A 19,801-nucleotide genomic window follows, 5' to 3' on the forward strand; every position below is an offset into this window, starting at 1 on the left:
GCCGTGCTGAGCTCCACGTCACGTCAGTCCCGAGCGAGCGGCCGGGCTGAAGTGCTTACAGCCACTTGACTTTAAACTTCATTTCCCGAGATTTTTTGTCTCTGGGACGCTTTCCTGGTCTCCCCTGAAAGGTCTGTGTTTGTCTGTAGGCTCTTGCCTTCTGGATAGTTTGTGCCCATCACTAGACTGAATTCTCTTTATTTCAAGTCCTCTTTCGTCTACACTCATGACTCTTCTAATTATACAGCCTTGTCACCTGCAAAAGATGGTTTTTGTACCTCTGGTTCCTTTTTCTTGTCTAAACGTACTTGCTGGCACGGTAACAGACTGATTCTAATAGGCGTCTGCAGAAAGGGAAGTATTAAAAATAGCCACGGCAATTGTCGAGGAAGGCGAACGTCGAGGAAGAACTTGCCCTGCTCCTTGGGAGGGTCGAGCCCAGAAGCAGGTGGGGAGCCCTGGCAGGTGAGGCACAGGGGAGAGGACCGACCGGCGATCATGAACGGTCCCAGCACAGCAGATCGAAGTGGACATGTCGAAAATGGAGCTCCTGGTCCCCCAGAACCCGTTCCTGCTGCCGTCCTCCCCATTTCGGTTCTTGGCAACTCCACCCTAGTCACTGCGGCCAGAAACCAGGGAGCCTGCCCGCCTCCACTCCCTTCTTTCTTGCACCCCTTCTCCAGTCGGCAGAGCCTGCTGGACTCGGCCTTCAAAACCCGTATGACTCCAGACCCCTCATACCAGGAACCCCCTTGCTCCCCAGCTGCTGGCCCGATGCAGGCTGTGTGGTGCTGCCTAGACTTCTAGCTGGACTCCCCGGTTCCACCTTTGTTTCCGTCTGGTCCATGTCAAATGGTAGCCGGAGCAGTCCTTGTAAAGCACGTGCCAGATCCCGCCGCCCCTCCACTCAGAACCATCCTGGGAGCTGCTCACCTCGCCCAGCACCAAAGCCGAAGTCCATGCAGTGGCTTCCGAGGCCTGGCGTAGCGTCCCGCCAGTCCTGCCCCTCTTACCTCGCTCCGCTTTTCCGTAGTGTTCCTCGCCCTTGAACACCCGCTGTGACTCAGACTTGTGGTAGCCTTCATTTGTGTGTCTCCCTCTGCTGGAAGGAAAAAAGGCCATAAGAATGGGGACTTGGGCCTCCATCGTTCACTGAGGGATCCCAGGCGCCCAGAACAGTGTCTGTCCTCGGCTGAATACACAGAGAAAAATGGACAAAAGACATTAGCAGGTGGCGCACAGCACCTTCTGGCTGTGACGTTCCTGTTCTAATGCCACCTGTGCCTTTCTGAGAAACCTCTCATTCTGCAGTGACAGTAAAGAAACAGGGCTTTACTGGAAGAACGGGGTTAGGAGGAAGGAGGAGACCTCTCCCACCCTGTGGACCTGTGTAACCAGAGCCCTAATGGAAACACCAGTGTGCGCACCTGGCGGGCTCAGACAGTAGAGTGTGCAACTCTTGGCCTCAGGGTTGTGAGTCCAAGCCCTATGTTGGACGTAGAGATGACTTCAAAATAAAACCTGAAAAAGAAAAGGAAACACCAGCGCCACTAGAAGCACGGGCACAGTCACATGTCTGTGGCATTTTACCTGGCCTCTGTCCACCACTCGTTGGCAGCCCGTGCCAGGTAGAATGGTCTCCCCCGAACACTGTGTCTACTCCGAACCTGGGAACATGACCTTACTTGGGAAAAGGGTCTTTAGAGGTGTTACTAAGTTAAAGACCTGAGGATGCCATCCTCCTGGGTTTGGTGCGGGCCCTACATTGCGTGACAGGTGTCCTTCTAAGAAGAAACGGAGATTTGAACCACAGGCACGGGGTGACGGCCGTGTGGAAGCACAGGTGGGAGGGACGCAGCCCCGAGCCAGGGAACCTGGAGCCACCCAAAGCTGGAAGAGGCAAGGAAGGAGCCGCCCCTGGGGCTTCCAGAGGGAGCCCGATTGCAGGCTCCAGCCCCAGGAGCTGTGAGAAAGTACATTTCTGTGGCCACCTTGTGTTCACTTGTCGGGGCAGCTCATCTGCAGTCTGGAACCCGGGGCTCCTGTGGCCGCCTCTGCTCCACGTCACAGACCAGGGCCGGGGTGCAGCCTGCTTGTCACCGCACTGTTGTCACAGCGTCCGTTGTTGGTGCTTCAGCCTAACGCAGTGGAAGTCGGGCTGGTTCCAGAAGCCACTAGCGCTGATGGAGTGCACTTCTCTAGGCTCTTGACCTTTTTCTTCATGTCCTCATATACTGCTCCAGCTTTCTAGGAGCTTGCCTTTGCTCACCTCAAAACACACCGGTGACGGAGTCTTCCGGAGGCCGTCCTATCGTGTATCTTGGCCTGAGGCGTGTGATCACAGTTGTGCACATCTGTGTAAAGGCTCACGGAGCCGAACATTTTCAGATTTTGTTTGTTTATTCATGAGAGACACAGAGAGAGGCAGAGACACAGGGAGAGGGAGAAGCAGGCTCCATGCAGGGAGCCCTGTGTGGGACTCGATCCCAGGACCCCGGGGTCACGCCCTGAGCCAAAGGCAGACGCTCAACCACTGAGCCACCCCAGGCGTCCCACATCTTCATATTTGTACACATGCCAGCCTGTAACTTATACATCAGTGCAAAGATTTTAAAAGTTCACCTGGGCAGCCCGGGTGGCTCAGCGGTTTAGCGCTGCCTTGAGCCCAGGGCCTGATCCTGGAGACCCAGGATCGAGTCCCATGTCAGGCTCCCTGCATGGGGCCTGCTTCTCCCTCTGCCTGTGTCTCTGCCCCCCCCCCCTCGAATAAATAAAATCTTTAAAAAAAAAATAAAAAATAAAAAGTTCACCTGCTGCAGAGAATTGCTCTGCAGCGTGACATCTAAGCTCTGTACGGCCCCAAGACCCCTAGTCATCCACGAAGGACGTGGGCAGTATTGGCCAACCTCACTCTCACAGCAACCCCAGGAGGTCTGGGCCATTTTCTCCCCATTGGACTGGTAGGGAAACCGAGGCACCCGACTTACATCATAGGGCAGGTGAGAGGCAGGCCCGCGATTCACAGCGAGGCTGACGGGCTCTGGAGCTGCGCTCTCAGCTCCGAGCTCCTGTGGGCAATCGCATGTGCACGGGTGCTGGAGCAGGATGGGGCCAACCGAGACCCCCGAGACGCACCAGAGACCCACTGGATTGGGCAGAAAAAGGAAAAAAATTGCCCTTGCGCTCCCAAGCGCTGCTGAGGATGCAGAGGCACAGGTGTCACTAGTGGGAGTATGAGGTCGTACCCGCCGCCTCAGAGGACAGTTGGGCAGCATGTGATAAAGCCGAAGAGACCCACCCCCACCCCCACCCCCCAGCCCCTGGAAAGTGCTGTCCAGGAACATTCACAGATGTGCGCGAGGAGGACCTGTGTCCAAGGACCGGGCAACGTGGCGCGGGGAACAGCGGGCATCACTGCTCACCTGTCACCGCGGGTGTGGGGACCTCACCTGTGCCGTACTCGTTCAGTGGCACTCCACGGGGCTCGCACTCGGAAGCACGGGCCAGAAAGCTAGTTGATAGATGCAGAGGAGCGCCAATGACGCCAACTTGCGCAAGAACGAAACTCAGAGCGCATCTCATGTCTAGATACCCACGGACAGGAAAAGGAGCAGAAGTGTGCCCGGGAAAGAGGGCCACACGCAACCTTGAGAAGAGTGGTTGCCCCTGGGCACCCAAGAGGGCAGGGGGCCTGGGGATGAGGGTGAGGGATATAGGGATGCAGGAGACCGGAGGTGTGTCTGGGTTGGCAAGCCTTAAAAAAAATGATGGTGAGAGGGGACATCTGGGTGGCTCAGCAGTTGAGCACCTGCCTTCGGCTCAGGGTGTGATCCCAGGATCCAGGATCGAGTCCCACATCAGGCTCCTCGGGGGGAGCCTGCTTCTCGCTCTGCCTGTGTGTCTGCCTCTCTCTCTGCGTCTCTCATGAGTAAATACATAAAATGTCTAAAAAATAAATGATGGTGAGGCCTGTGCCAGGCAGTGTGTACAAGGGCGTATTTCTTGGTGGCGAAGCGCCAGGCGTGGTTTCACCCCCAGGGGCCTTAGTACATCTTGGACATGTGTGTGGTCAGGGTCAGCAGCAGGGTTTGGTGGGCCGGTGGCCGTGGGGACAAGCCCTAATGCCCATGTGCGCTTCTTTCCAGCAGCCCAACCCAGTGGAGCAGCGGTACGTGGAGCTGTTGGCCTTGCGTGACGAATACATACAGCGGCTCGAGGAGCTGCAGCTCGCCAGCTCGGCCAAGCTGCCCGACCCCTCGACCTCGCCGGCCGGGCCCTCGCAGATGATGCCGCACGTGCGCACACACTTCTGAGCCGGGGTCCCCGGGGCCAGCGAGGACCCCGAAGAAAGGAGAGAGCCCACCCTCACTTGGGGCCTCTGTACAGAGTAGATTAAAACCTTTGCCTCCGTGTAGAACTTGAACTAACGTAATCTTAAACTCTTGAATATGTGCCTTCTAGAAAACATATTACAAGAAAACTAGTGTCTACAGGGCAATCGGAAGAAAGGAGCCAAGGTGGGGTTTTGGAAAATCCTGACAGCTTTCCAGAACCGGTTCTGAAAGATACAATTGAAATTTAATTGAGCTCTTTCGAAATAGCTGTGTGTACAATATGTATTTTGTGGGCTTCATCGGAACGACACCGTTGGTAACTCAAGGGGGAAAAATATGTTTGTGAACTGGATCTTCTTTAGGCTGCTTATAGTCGTTGCTTTGGATTATCGGAAACGAACCCAAATGTGAAAGATGTGATTGCCAAAACCAAATCGGGCTCGTCTTCTGAGGCATCATCCAAAAGCAAGGTGTTTAAATAATTGCCAAACTATACATACCATCGTTAAGTGGTGACTTCAAGAGAAATGGCCGTGTAGATGAGGTTTTCATTATTTTGAAATTTTGGAAGACGACGTGTTTCCCCCTAATTTTCAAGAGGAGCATATTTTTATATTACACCGATGTGGCCCAGTCAGATACGATTTGATTTTTTTTTTTTATTTAACTTTTTGCCAGTTCTGTTTTTTCTGAGTTGTCCCACGAGCTTGCCTCAAATTCTGACCCATTTCCAGGTTGTGGGAAACCCCTTCTAGCACTGTTTGAGGATGTCGGGGGCATTATGCTGCTTAAAGTGAATGTTTTCGCAAACGTCTCTCTAGTCTGACCAGCTTATCTGCCAAAGTGTAGGGTTGACCATCTTGGACGCATGGGCTGTTGCTAGAGCATCATTCTTTGAAACAAAAGCCACAGATGTACATTTGTTGAGGATATTCTTGAAAGTATTGTATCTCAGTTGACACGGTGTTGGATGCCCCTCCCCCCAAGCGTGCATTAAACTGGTTCTACAAATTTTTACTTGAAGTGTACCCGGCAGTTTGCTTTTTCAGGTTTTTTGGGGTTTTTTGTTGTTGTAGACTATAGTAGTAATAATAATGAATGAAATTTCAAATGCAGTTCTATTTGATATCTGAACTAATTAAGTATATTTGTAAAAGTTAAGGCTACAGTTAAAACAATTAATGTTTTACAGTGAATTGTAAAGGACTATTTATAGCTAATATGGTTTTGTTTTCAATGAATTAAGAGAGATTAAATATATCTTTGTAAATTATTTTCTGTCATAGCTTGATTGGTCTACCAAATAAGACATCTCAAATACAGTAGTATCATGTATAAATTTTGTATGTATAAGAAATTTTATTAGACATTCTCTTGCTTTTTGTAAACGCTGTAAATATTTCATAAATTAACAAAGTGTCACTCCATAAAAAAGAAAAAAGCTAATACTAATAGCTTAAGGGATTTTGTGAAATATCATGAAAAGGTTTTCATGACAATAATGACTAAAGACCTGCTGTAATAAATGTATTAACTAAAATAGCACTCTGTTTTCAGGCCTGTAGCTGCGTGTGTCTGTGTGTCTTTTCCTGGCTCCTCTTCACATGTTCTTGGTCTTACTAGTGGCCTTGCAGGACTCTCCCAAAATTGCAACGATTTGGTGCTTTTCAGTGTATTAGCGGTGGTTTTTTTTAGGGGCCTCAACTGTCTTAATTTTTTTAATGTTTTATTTAAATTCCATTTGCCAACATATAGTATGACACCCAGTGCTCATCCCATCAAGTGCCCTCCTCAGTGCCCGTCACCCAGCCCCCCCAGCCCCCCACCCTCATTCAGCTGTCTTTATTAAAGTCCAGAGAGCTTCCACAAAAGAGCCAGGTGTGCATAGACACAAGACTTCAGACTCCGGATGTGGAACACAGTGACTGATGTTAAGGGAGGGTAAGACGTTGGCGGAAGGAAGTCATCCTCGGTGTCTCTTACGGTAAGAATTAAAAATTGTCTTCAGATCCTCCAGCCAATTAGAAATGATGTGCATTCTAAGAATGCTAAATAGGGGACCCCCGGGTGGCTCAGTGGTTGAGCATATGCCTTCGGCTCAGGTCTTGATCCCTGGGACCCAGGATCGAGTCCCACATCGGGCTCCCAGCGAGGAGCCTGCTTCTCCCTCTGCCTGTGTTTCTGGCCTCTCTCTGTGTGTCTCATGAATAAATAAATAAAATCTAAAAAAGAATGCTAAATAGTTGTAGCAGCAAACTGAAATTAATCATTTTTTAAAAGTCTGAAGAGGACTCTTAAAAAATTAAGTGGTTTTTTTTTTTTTTTTTTTTTTTTTTTTTTTTTTTTTTAGAACTCTGAGTATTTGACTTACTCTGCAAAGGTTCTCCCCCAGACGTCACCACGTTGAGTGCTCACTACAGCCTCATGGGCTACGTGGCATTCTGTTATCCCTGTTTTCCAACGCAGGAGAGCATCGGGACTCCAGGGCGACACTGCCATGCCTGAAGTCCCACGGCATCCAAACAGATGCGCACAGGTGTTATGCTGAACTCTACCTCGCTCGAGTTCCCAGTGACTAGCCTTAGCTCTGCCTTCAGGGATGACCTACAACAATCTCTCTTCCTGGGACAGCCCTTCAAATAATTTGGAATCACAGATATATTTGATGATACAGTACTTTTTCCAAAATATGGTCCTAGCATTTTCTGATCTACTTTTGATAATGCACCGAAGCTTATCCTTCTGCTTTGGGGGCAGGAATAATACCTCAAAACTCTGAAAATAAGCTGAGTAGCTCATCACCTGCAGCCCCCTCTACAGAACGCAGATTGGTAGTGTCAGTGCTTCGGGCAGCTCTTGTGGCATTTGGGGCATTAGGGCAAAAGGAAGACTATAGGGAACGGTCTTAAATACAAGAATTTTTCACACAGTATCTACATCTGTCTGGAGGACGTGGCCATCACAGCAGAAGCACAGGGGACCCCCAAAGCAAATAAGAAATGTATGCCATGTGCATCCCACAGACAAGGAGGATTAGCACGTTCGCAGAAAAATGTCATGGTTGAAATAGCTTGCAATCGAGTCATTTGAGGTTCACAGAATCACTTTTTTTTTTAACAGCACGATGCTGGAATACCAATACTTGATTCTAATCCTCCCACATCTCTTGGCGGCTGTATCACTTAATTAAGGAATTATTAGCAAAGTCGTCTGTATTGAATGTATTTGGATGATGAAAGATCGGCAAAGCAAAGAAGCATCCTCGTTTCCTTATGAGGCTTGGATTCAGATATGGATTAGTCCTTCGAGAAGGTGGTAACGTACTTAACCACGTCAGGGAGCTACACATGACAGGTCCTCACAGTTCGTTTTCCAGTGGCTTTGGACAACATGACTTATTCATTTCCAGCTGGTAAGACTCCTGTGCTCCGGAGATTGATCGCGTTTCCCAGTGCCTTCCTCATAAATTACCAAAAAAAAAAAAAAAGAAAAGAAAAAAGAAAAAAGTTGTTCACCTCGTTTCAGGGGCTTGATCACACAAATTTGTGTTAGTGGGGATGCATGGAGACCTGGGCTCCAGTCTCAGCTCCCGGACTGCTTCTTGGCTGGAAGGTGTGAGACCCTCCCAGCTCCCAGGCGTGATGGATCTGGAGGCCTCAGTGTGCCATCTGTTCAGCTAGGGTATGGGCCTCACCTTCTCGAAGGGAAGGTCCCTGACTACTCACACGACCCTTCCCAGAAAATGCACTTTAATTACTCGTGCAGGTACAAGATCTATGGCACAACACAACACTCGCCTCACCCACTAGTTTCCTGTTTCTGCTGCACGAAATCACCACAAACTCAGTGGTGATTGGTTCTCCCACAAGGCATTTGTGTTCTTACAGTTCTAGAGGTCAGAAGTCTGAAATGGGTCTCGCTGGCCTGCAGTCAAGGTATCGGCAGGGCTGTGTTCCTTCTGGAAGCCCCAGGGGAGAGTCCTTTTCCTTTTCCAGCTCCTAGAGGCTGCCTGCCTCCCCTGACCGTGACCCCTTCCCCTGTCTCCAAAGCCAGCAGCAGAGCCTCTTCAAATGTCTGGGCTCTGACTTTTTGCCTCCCTCAGTGACACTGAAAGGCCCCTGGCAGTTATGCGGAGCCCACCTGGACAGCCTAGGCCCACCCCCATCTCAGGGCCAGCTGACCACCTTCGTCCCTCCGGGACCTTAGTGCCCCGTTGCTGTGGAAGGTACTGGATTCCCAGGTTCCAGAGATTAGGATGTGGACATCTTGGGGGACGGGCATTATAACACCTACTGCAGCCCAGCCCCTTTAAACTTCAGATGGTGGAGGCCAGGACACCGCTGGGCTCTCCCATTACCAGCTTTACGTTAGGTAAAGGCCAGCTCAGTCCTGTTTTGTGACCTCTCAGACAAAATCTAGACTTACAGTTGCCTCTGGGTCCCCTCCCCACCCCCCGCCCCTTCCTTTCTATCCTTGCATCTACCCAGAGCCAGACCGTGTGCTTTCAATTCCCTTGGTCCCTACATGGAGGCAAGGGAGCCATTTACTAGGGTGTATGTACCAAACACTATACTATCCAGCATCCCCACAACCTTTTAAAATTGATATTTTTGTTTGTTTGGGTTTTGTTTTATTTTTTTATTTTTTATTTTTATTTATTTATTTATTATTTATTTATTTTTTTTTTTGTCATTTTATAGATGAGATGAAGGCTGAGAGCCAGAAGTAGCTTTTCTAAAGTCAGGTCACTTGAACAAAGCCTGTCTACTATGACCCAGACCTGGGCCATCTGGGTTTTATTCGGAAACAGAAATGAGTAAAACGATGGCCTCCTTCAAGTGGCCTAGAGGGAAGACAGCTCACTTAACTGCCAAATCCCACGCACCGTGCCGCTTGCTCTGGCAAAGGCAGATGGAGGGCTTTGGGGCCAGGATGGGAGGCCATGGAGGAGCTTCTCGGGAATGCTGTCAGGGCTCCGTCACATGTCTCCAGGGAAATGAGCACTCAAACCACAGCGCCACACTTTCCTGCACCCACAGATTGGCAAAACTGTTGAAAAGTCTGGCAATCGCAAGCATCGAAAAGGTTGTGAGCCGACAGGAGTTCTCCACCACCGCCTTAAGGACCTGTTGGCCTCGCCCGGGAAGGTTGGTGCCTACCCTGTGACATTGCATTTCCCCTCTTGGGTAGGTAGATGCTCTTGAGAAATGAGAACCTCAGATAAAGGGCTAGTTTCCAAAATCTATAAAGAACTTATTAAACTCAACACCAAAGAAACAAACAATCCAATCCTGAAATGGGCAAAAGACATGGAACAGAAATCTCACAGAGGAAGACATAGACATGGCCAACAGGCACATGAGAAAATGCTCCGCATCACTTGCCATCAGGGAAATACAAATCAAAACCACAGTGAGATCCCACCTCACACCAGTGAGAATGGGGAAAATTAACAAGGCAGGAAACCACAAATGTTGGAGAGGATGTGGAGAAAAGGGAACCCTCTTACACTGTTGGTGGGAATGTGAACTGGTGCAGCCACTCTGGAAAACTGTGTGGAGGTTCCTCAAAGAGTTAAAAATAGACCTGCCCTACGACCCAGCAATTGAACTGTTGGGGATTTACCCCAAAGATACAGATGCAGTGAAACGCCGGGACACCTGCACCCCGATGTTTCTAGCAGCAATGTCCACAATAGCCAAACTGTGGAAGGAGCCTCGGTGCCCATCGAAAGATGAATGGATAAGGAAGCTGTGGTCTATGTATACAATGGAATATTCCTCAGCCATTAGAAACGACAAATACCCACCATTTGCTGCGACGTGGATGGAACTGGAGGGTATTATGCTGAGTGAAATGAGTCAATCGGAGAAGGACAAACAGTGTATGTTCTCATTCATTTGGGGAATATAAAAAATAGTGAAGGGGAATATAAGGGAAGGGAGAAGAAATGTGTGGGAAATATCAGAAAGGGAGACAGAACATAAAGACTTCTGACTCTGGGAAATGAACTAGGGTTGGTGGAAGGGGAGGATGGTGGGGGGTGGGGGTGAATGGGTGACGGGCACTGAGGGGGGCACTTGACGGGATGAGCACTGGGTGTTATTTTGTATGTTGGTAAATTGAACACCAATAAAAATTAATTTATTAAAAAAAAGATAAATGAGAACCTCTATGCGCCAAAAGACACGTACAAGAATATTCATAACAGCATTGTCTCTAATGCACCCCCCCCACCAAAAAAAAAAAACTAGAAACACTTCAAATAGCCACGTACAGCAGAACGGATGAATTGCGGCACATTTGCACAATGGAATTCTACACACCCAGGGTGGGTGATCGGACTACAGCTACACACAACGATGACTCCTAAGCGTGTTGATCGAAAGAAGCCAAATTCCAAAGAACATACATGATATTGTTCCATTCACATAAGTTCGAGACCAAAGAAAACCCTTGTTCGGGCGTGGATACATGGTAAAACAACAAAGAGAAGCCAAGAAATCGTCACCATGGAAGGGAATGGTGCCAACAGAAGCATCCGGCACTTTAAACGTGATGCAGTGTGTACAGGACCCAGAGAAAGCTGGTGTTCCTAGATCATGAAGGGCATGGGGCTGGGAGAAGATGACTGATGTGTCCATGGGGGCTGGTTAATGGACTGGTATTTTCTGGGGTGCCTGGGTGGCTCAGTCGGTAAAGCGTCTGCCTTCGGCTCAGGTCATGATCCTGAGTTCCTGGGATTAAGTCCCAGGTCGGGCTCCCTGCTCAATGGGGAGTCTGCTTCCCCCCTCTCCCTCTGCCCCTCCCGTTGTGCGCGCTCTCTCTCTCTCTCTCAAATAAAGTCTTTCAAAAAAGAACTGGTACTTCCTTCTCTATGCCATAGGAGCCACTGAGGGAGTCCCCTGGGGCAGGGAAGGGACATGATAAAACATGAACCACTGTGGCAGCCAGTGGTGGGTGGCAGGGTGGCAAGACTGGGGACAGGCTGGTTTGAGGACCTGGTAGTTGACCAGACATGGAGAGTGGGCCGGGAATCCAGATAAGTAGAGGAGCACATCGGGGCAGTGCTGAGGCACTCAGCACACGGACACGGATGGGGATAAAGGCCTGAAGGTCACAAAAGACGTCGGACAGAAACACAGATATGGGGATAGAATCACTCAACAGGGCCCCTGGCACGTAGTAGGCACACAATAAATATTAATCTGAATGCATGAATCAGAGAAGGAAGGATGGACAAGGCCATGCTGTTCTTTCTGGAGAGTTGACTCTAAAGAAAGAAAAGAGATTGGATCATAGCTATTGGGAGACTGGACCAGGAGAATATGCTTTTCTTTTTTTAAGGATTTAATTTATTTGAGAGAGAGCGAGAGAGCGCACAAGCAGGGGGAGTGGCAGGCAGAGGGAGAGGGAGAAGCAGACTCCCTGCCGAGCAGGGAGCCTGATACGGGACTCGATCCCAGGACCCCAGGATCATGACCTGAGCTCAAGGCAGGTACTCAACCCACTGAGCCCCCCAAGTGCCCCAAGAATGTGCTTTTTGAAGGAAGAGACCAGTGTATCACCCATGGGGAGGATGGAGTTGGTGCAGAGCTAGAGATTCATGAAAGAACAAGGCCCCAGAGCGGGCATGAGCCCCAGGATACAGGCAGAGAGGGGTCTGCCTGGAACAACAGAAGGGACTTCTGTTTCTCAGCAGCAGGGGAATACTGTGGGTACAGATAAGACAATGTTTTTGGAGGGATGTGGGAACAGGATTGTGGCTCCCCAAAGATGTCCACGTCCTAATCTCCAGAAACAGATACTACGTGAGGTGCCCTAGAGAAGGGAAGCTCAGGTTGCAGCTAGAACGAAGGGGGCTAACGAGCTGGCCTTGGGACGGGTAGATCACGCTGGAATACCGGGGGTGGGGGATGGGTGTCCAATGTGATCACAGGCATCCTTAAAATTGGAAGAGGGCCCTTCTCGCCATCACTGGCTTTAGAGGTGGAGGAAGGGGCCGGGAGCCAAGGAATGTGGTGGCCTCTGGAGGCTGGAAAAGGTGAGGACATGGAGTGTCCCCCAGAGCCTGCGGAAGGGACACAACCACACTGACAGGTCGATTTTGTCCAGTGAGACCCGTGTCAGGCTTCTCACCTACAGAACTTCATGGGAATAGATGTACGTACATCGTTAAGGTCGATCAATTTGTTAACAATGTGTTCTAGCACCGGTAGGAAAGGAATACAAGGATAGAGCCCCCCAAGGGGGGGGCGGGGCGGATCATGCCTGCTTAATTCCGTTTCCTTCAGCAACGTCTGTAATATCAGAGGGCTGTAAGCAAATTCAAAATGGCCCAGAGCAGAGGAGGAGGAAGATGAAAACGCGCCTGAGAAGCGGGCTCTGGACTACGTAGTCCTAATTGACTTCACCACTGAGCGGTGACAAATCCCAGGCACCAGTCTGGTGGCGCCCCCACGTGCTTGACAGCAGCAAATGCAATACTCTCCAGAAGAGGCCCTCTTCCTCCTTGGCCTCTGGGAATTCTCAGAGGATTTTCCGAAGAAAATGAACCCTTCACAGTTTAAAAAAAAAAAAAAAAAGCAAAGATACCCTCAGGGGAAACCAACAGAAAGGACAGACCAGGAGAGGACTTGTACGGGCTCATGAGCTACTCAGTATTCAGGAATGTCAACAGGATGGTCTGCAGCTGGCCAGGGTAGAAGGATTTAGACCACAGAAGTCAGCAGATGCTACAAATCAGGGTGGTTTTAAAATTTTTTATATTGCTTTTGGCTTTAGGCTCGGAGGAGGCAAAGGTGCAACTGTCTTCGGTCGTCCCGAATCCGGGTTCATCCGACACCAGCTGCCTCCACCATGCTGCCTAAGTTCGACCCCAACGAGATCAAAGTCGTGTACCTGAGGTGCACCGGTGGCGAGGTCGGTGCCACGTCTGCCCTGGCCCCGAAGATCGGCCCGCTGGGTCTGTCTCCAAAAAAGGTTGGTGATGACATCCAGATTGAAGTGGTACCTTCTGCCTCTGCCCTGATTATCAAAGCCCTCAAGGAACCACCAAGAGACAGAAAGAAGCAGAAAAACATTAAGCACAGTGGAAATATCACTTTTGATGAGATTGTCAATATTGCCCGACAGATGCGACATCGATCTTTAGCCGGAGAACTTTCTGGAACCATTAAAGAGATCCTGGGGACTGCCCAGTCTGTGGGCTACAATGTTGATGGCCGTCACCCTCATGACATCATAGATGACATCAATAGTGGTGCAGTGGAGTGCCCAGCGAGTTAACTACAAAGGAAAATATTTCAATAAAGGATCATTTGACAACCAAAAAAAAATTATATTATTTTTATTTTTTTTAAAGATGTTATTTATTTACTCATGAGAGACACAGAGAGAGAGGTAGAGACACAGGCAGAGGGAGAAGCAGGCTCCCTGCAGGGAGCCCAATACGGAACTTGATCCCAGGACCCCAGGATCACGCCCTGAGCCACCCCAGCACCCATTTTTGTTTTTGTTTTTTAATTTCAGAGAGCTGATAATGACAACTTTACCAGCACACCACTGGATGCAGGTTACAAGACTACTATGTGTATTATCTTTAAAGAAATAAGATCAAAGCGACTTTGAGTTTAGCAATCATCAGTGCTTAGATACAAACACCAAAAGCACAACCCATGAAAGAGGAAAAATTGACATGATGGACCACGTTCTGATTCAAAACATCTGCTCTGTGAAACACACTGTTAAGAGAATGAGAAGACAAGGCACAGAGTGGGAGAAAATATTTGCAAAACACGTATCTGATGATATGTGATCTCATCAGGCTGATAGGCAAACCGGGTGGGAAGTACAGTGGGTTCCTGGGTACCTGTCACTGCCCACCCACTGATGAGCCACCACTGACATGTCACCACAAACAATAAATTCTATCGTTTATCCTAGGGCGTATCCTCCATGTCGGACAGCCTGTGGGTTTTTTTTTTTTAATTTTTTTTTAATTTTTTTAATTTATTTATGATAGGCACACAGTGAGAGAGAGAGAGGCAGAGACACAGGCAGAGGGAGAAGCAGGCTCCATGCACCGGGAGCCCGACGTGGGATTCGATCCCGGGTCTCCAGGATCGCGCCCTGGGCCAAAGGCAAGTGCCAAACCGCTGCGCCACCCAGGGATCCCCAGCCTGTGGGTTTTGACTACTGTATGAACACATGTGCCCATCACTGCCCTAAAAATCCTCTGCTCCACCTGTTTGTTCCTCTCTCCCTCCACTTGATGTTCCTTTACCCCCGAAACTGCTCAAAAGAAAAAAAAAGAAAAAGAAAGAAAGTCTGTTGATTTTTTTTAAGGCATCCAAGTAATTTTGTGCGGCTAGTTCACCAAAAAATGTTCAGATGGGGCGCCTGGGTGGCTCAGCGGTTGAGCATCTGCCTTCGGCTCCGGGTGTGATCCCGGGGTCCTGGGATCAAGGCCCGCATCGGGCTCCCCGCAGGGAGCCTGTTTCTCCCTCTGCCTGTGTCTCTGCCTCTCTCTCTCTTTCACAAATAAATAAAATCTTTTTAAAAATTAAATTATAAAAAGTGTTCAGCGACTCTCATTCCAGGCAATACCCACATTTTGGTCAAACCACCGTCCTTTGTGGTTTATGTATACAATGGAATATTCCTCAGCCATTAGAAACGACAAATACCCACCATTTGCTTCAACGTGGATGGAACTGGAGGGTATTATGCTGAGTGAAGGAAGTCAATCGGAGAAGGACAAACATTATATGTTCTCATTCATTTGGGGAATATGAATAATAGTGAAAGGGAATAGAAGGGAAGGGAGAAGAAATGTGTGGGAAATCTCAGAAAGGGAGACAGAATATAAAGACTCCTAACTCTGGGAAACGAACTAGGGGTGGTGGAAGGGGAGGAGGGCGGGGGGTGGGGGTGAATGGGTGACGGGCACTGAGGGGGACACTTGACGGGATGAGCACTGGGTGTTATTCTGTATGTTGGTAAATGGAACACCAATAAAAATTAATTTATTAAAAAAAAAACCACCATCCTTCAACAGAAGCCCCCGGAATAACGCATCGCAGATGACGGAGGCGGCTTCCTGTGCAACGCCGTGGACTGGGAGTCTGGACGACAAGATGCTTAAAGCACCCGCCTGTGCACCTGCAGGAGCTGTGCGGGGTCCAGGCTCTGGTAGGCGGGAGGCAGCCAAGTGGGGTGTGCATGGGAAAGAGGAGGACACCCGAGTACTCAGTGCTACGTCTTCTAGCCCGCCACGTCCGTGAGCCTCGGCACCTGCTTGCACCCGACTTGTCTCGGCTCCAAATCCACCCCTGTTTAGCTGCTCTGTGATCATGGAGGTGGGCTCTGTAACTAGTTCTCCTTTACCAACTGCTACGGTGTTGATCCTTGTCAGTAGAGGGTGCTGGAGAGATACCGGGAGAATAAAGGGGTGGCCCTCTCCCCTGCCTCGTGGGCCTCCTTCCCGGTGAGCCTCGCTGGCTAGCCTCCTGCAAAGCCCAGCTTCCTCCAGGGCCCGGCTCCCGAGCACGCAGCAACCTCCGTGCTGGCTCCTGCGTGTCCTAAGCATGCCCTTCATTTTCTGTGCTCTGATGCTTCAGTATATGCTGCGTCGCCGACCCCCAGGGTCAGTCAGCTCCCAGAGATGCTAAATAACTGTCCTGCAAGCACGCTTTACAAATGTGACCCAACCAGTCCAGAGCCCTTATTTCCAACCACCTCCTTTGGCTAAATGCTTTCACGCTCCAGGCCCCTGTCCTGCTGCAACCACTGCACAGCCAGGTGCCAGGCAGTCGGGGACGGCCCGGATGCCCCAGAAGTGGCAGACATTCCTCAAACTGGCCAATCCTAAACCTGTTTGCCTTGCCTCACCCATCCCTTCCCTTAGAAACCTCAATAAAGGCTCTTGCCCCCGGCCCCCTCTGGCCCCCACCTTGTGATGGATGCTGGTGCTTTTCGGAGTGGCCTCCAGTGGGGGGGGGCATGTCCCCTCCTCTGGGGAGGATCAGTGACTGTGACAGTGTTTTCAGTAGCCATCATCTCTTTACTTATTAGTCAAACTTCTGTGACTCCAATGCCATTAGCAGTTTTCCCTGCTGAACTTTCCCTGTGTGCAAGTGACCCTATGGTTTCAATTTCCTGATCAGTCCCTGGTGGGTACAGCCTACGAGGTCCCATAATCATTTGTCATCGTGTTTTCTTCAGGGAATGCATGACAGGACAACTTGTGGTTTCTGTTGGTGCTTTGCAATAGAGACCGAGCATCTGTTTCCAGAAGGTCATACAAAGGGAAAGGGGGCCGAACAAAAGGGCAGAATTTCGTGGGCGCCCATCTCCTGAATTAGAAACAGGCCGGGACTCGTTGCACATCATCATTATGAGGATGATTTGTATCTCTGCCGCGCAGGAGTAACTGAAGGTTGAATTGTGGAATGCTGCTTATACGGCCTGCCTTTGTAATGGCCCAGCATCCTGTGTTCTAGGACTGAGTTCGAACAGTCCAGAAAATAGTTACCACCCTGAGAAAACAACACAGAATCCGTAGCTTTATATTTTTCTGTTTTGTAGCCAATACCCACAATCATTTCAAAAGAGAGTCTCAGGAAACTTAGAAAATATAAATAAGACGGGGACCTGGGTGGCTCAGTGGTTGCGCATTGGCCTTCAGCTCAGGGCATGATCCCAGGGTCCTGGGATCGAGTCCCACATCGGGCTCCCTGCGGGGAGCCTGCTTCTCCCTCTGCCTGTGTCTCTGCTTCTCTCTCTGTCTCTCTCATGAATATATAAATAAAATCTTTTTTAAAAAAAAAGAAAAAGAAAAAAAAACAAACAACTACTTCACCAACGCTGACGACTGAGAGACCAGTTTTTCTGGCTGCCATTAAATAGCAATCGCTTATGCCATGCTCACAACGCTCCATCCGCTGGCCTGAATGCTTTCCATGTGTGGAGATTCCCTGAATGGCCACAACAAGCCCAGGATGAGCTGCGTTGCCAGGGGTAGTGGCCCGAGTAGTCTCTCATTTTGCAGAGGAGGAAACGGGGTGCAGAGAAATTGCTTGTCCAACATTCACCCCGTGCAGGCTGGTGGGGCCTGTTTGGAACCAAATCACCGTGGCCCGGGGGCTGCGTTCTGGGGTGCTAGGCTCCAGCCAAAGGACCCCGGCTCCTGTCAAAGCAAAACACGGTAGAATATCTTTCTCACCTCTCAGGAAACGCATCTCTCTACTCCCCGGTGTTCACCATCTGTAAATGTCAGCCCCTCGTGGCACCCAGCCCATTAGCCATGCCACCTCAGAGTTGGGAAGAGAAATGGGTAACCCCTCTATGCTATCTGATATTTTAGCTTGGATTTGAATACGGAAACCGTTAGCGTTCAAAAATCCATCACCCACAAACAGATGGGTAAAGCCCTCCATGGAAGGTGGCCCAGCCTTGCCATCGGCCCTCCTGCACCCCCATCGGCCATGGGCCTGGAGAGCAGGGCTGCCTGCAGCCTAAGTGCGTTGGCACGTGGCCACTGGATGTGGCAAAGAAATCACATGTTTTTCTTCCCGCGTGGTTCAGCCTCGGGGGACAGGGGGGTTAGTGTTCAGAATGAAGACTCCTCCAAACTCGGCCCAACAAGCAGGTCAACGGAAGGCCTCACAGTTGCTCTAGACGCTGGAGGGTGATGTATCAGAGTCCCTCCTTGGCCACCATACGTTGCTCCCCGGGTGGTGGTGGTGGTGGTGGTGATGGGGACAAAGCCCTAGTGTGCTTGGGTTTGGGTTTGGGTTTGTTTTTTTTTTCATGCCACTGGTGCCTGCGATCCAAAAGTCTGGGGGCTAACCGGTCTGAACTGGGTGTCTCCCTTCCTTCCCCTCTGTGATGGTTCACCATACGCATCCATTTGACTGGACCACGGGATTTCCAGGTATCTGCTGAAACATTATTTCATGTGGTTTTTTAATTTTTTTGTATTCATTTATTTTTTTACATATTTTTTAATTGGAGTTCAATTTGCCAACATATAGCATAACACCCAGTGCTCATCCCATCAAGTGTCCCCCTCAGTGCCCGTCACCCATTCACCCCCATCCCCTGCCCTCCTCCCCTTTCAACACCCCTAGTTCGTTTCCCAGAGTCTTTCATGTTCTGTCTCCCTTTCTGATATTTCCTACCCATTTCTTCTCCTTTCCCCTTTATACCCTTTCACTATTTATATTCCCCAAATGAATGAGACCATATAATGTTTGTCCTTCTCCGATTGACTCATTTCACTCAGCATAATACCCTCCAGGTCCATCCACGCCGAAGCAAGTGGTGGGTATTTGTCGTTTCTAATGGCTGAGGAATATTCCACTGTATACATATATATGTGGGTTTTTTTAAGATTTTATTTATTTATTCATGAGAGACACACAGAGAGAGGCAGAGACACAGACAGAGGGAGAAGCAGGCTCCCTGCGGGTCTTGATCCCAGGATCCCCGGATCATGACCTGAGCCAAAGGCTTATGCTCAACCGCTGAGCCACCCAGGAGCCCCTGAAACATTATTTCTGCAGGGGCCTGTGAGGGTGTTTGCGGAGGAGGTTAGCAGTTGAGTGGCGGGACTCAGCAAAGCAGGTGCCCTCCCCACTGCGGGCCAATCCACCGAGGGCCCCAGCGGAACAAAAAGGCTAAGACTGAACTGGGCCTGCCTGACCGTGGAGTTGAGCCATCCCTCTTCTGCTTCGGTGCTCCGGGGTCGCCAGCCTGTGGCTGGCAGATCTGGGGCTTCTCGGCCTCCAGAATCATGTGACCCAATTCCTCGTGATAAATCTCAGCAAACAGATAGAGAGGGAGAGAGAGATCCTGCCTCTGGAGAAGCCGGCTACATGCGGTAGCTGTTTCTCAAGCCTCACCTGCAGCTCCAAAGTGTCCCCCAAAAGTGCTCTCATCAATTCCACACCATCTCCACGCTGCTGAGTCCAGGGGACACCTCTCAGCCCCGTCTTACCAGGGTCTGGGCACCACCTGACACTCTGGATCATTCCTTCCCACTTGAAACTCTGTCCTCTTCGCCCCCAGGCCCCCTCTGCCCTGGCTCTTTTCCTGGTCTTGGAAGATGACTTTCTCTCTCCCTTTGGATTTCGTGATAATCTCATCTGCTGGACCTTGTCCTGACTGCTTCATTGTGGCTGCCTGAAGGGGGTGTTTTATGGAAGTGTTTACTGAGTGAGGCAGAAAGCACGTCTCTGAAACATGCATGGCAGCTTGAGGCCAGCGGAGTCTCCAGAGCTTTGGGAGTGGGGGTCTCTGGATGGCAGTTTACATGGCAAGGAGAGCTTGACACTGCATTTGCAGAGCACCTGGCATAAGACTGAGGACATCTTGGGGCATCTGGGTGGCTCAGTGGTTGAGCGACTGCCTTTGCTCAGATTGTGATCCCGGGGTCCTGGGATCCCTGCAGGGAGCCTGCTTCT

At 50.0% G+C, this 19,801-nt stretch overlaps 2 protein-coding genes across 3 annotated transcripts in view; both read left to right on the forward strand.

Annotated features, from left to right (window-relative positions):
• The window catches only part of MTM1 (myotubularin 1), a 96,062-nt gene extending 90,151 nt beyond the window's left edge, over positions 1-5,911 (forward strand). The window contains exon 15 of one of the 2 annotated variants that reach the window (XM_055338582.1): positions 4,146-5,911. In XM_055338582.1, coding sequence (XP_055194557.1) covers positions 4,146-4,313 — 168 coding nt within the window. In that variant the 3' untranslated portion in view covers positions 4,314-5,911. The remainder of the gene's footprint in view (positions 1-4,145) is intronic. The other variant, XM_055338583.1, reaches the window with a different exon arrangement.
• A 7,202-nt stretch (positions 5,912-13,113) lies between these two features.
• Positions 13,114-13,672, forward strand: LOC129518495 (60S ribosomal protein L12-like). Its single transcript, XM_055338647.1, has one exon. The coding sequence runs from the start codon at positions 13,194-13,196 to the stop codon at positions 13,620-13,622; it is 429 nt and encodes a 142-aa protein (XP_055194622.1). The 5' UTR covers positions 13,114-13,193; the 3' UTR covers positions 13,623-13,672.
• Positions 13,673-19,801: the final 6,129 nt, after the last annotated feature.

The sequence above is a fragment of the Nyctereutes procyonoides genome, unplaced genomic scaffold (assembly GCF_905146905.1).
Source record: "Nyctereutes procyonoides isolate TBG_1078 unplaced genomic scaffold, NYPRO_anot_genome, whole genome shotgun sequence".
NCBI classification, from domain to species: Eukaryota; Metazoa; Chordata; class Mammalia; order Carnivora; family Canidae; genus Nyctereutes; species Nyctereutes procyonoides.

What these genes read in the sequence shown, in the direction of transcription:
- LOC129518495 (XM_055338647.1), top strand. Translation starts at nt 13,194, where the DNA reads ATGCTGCCTAAGTTCGACCCCAACGAGATCAAAGTCGTGTACCTGAGG.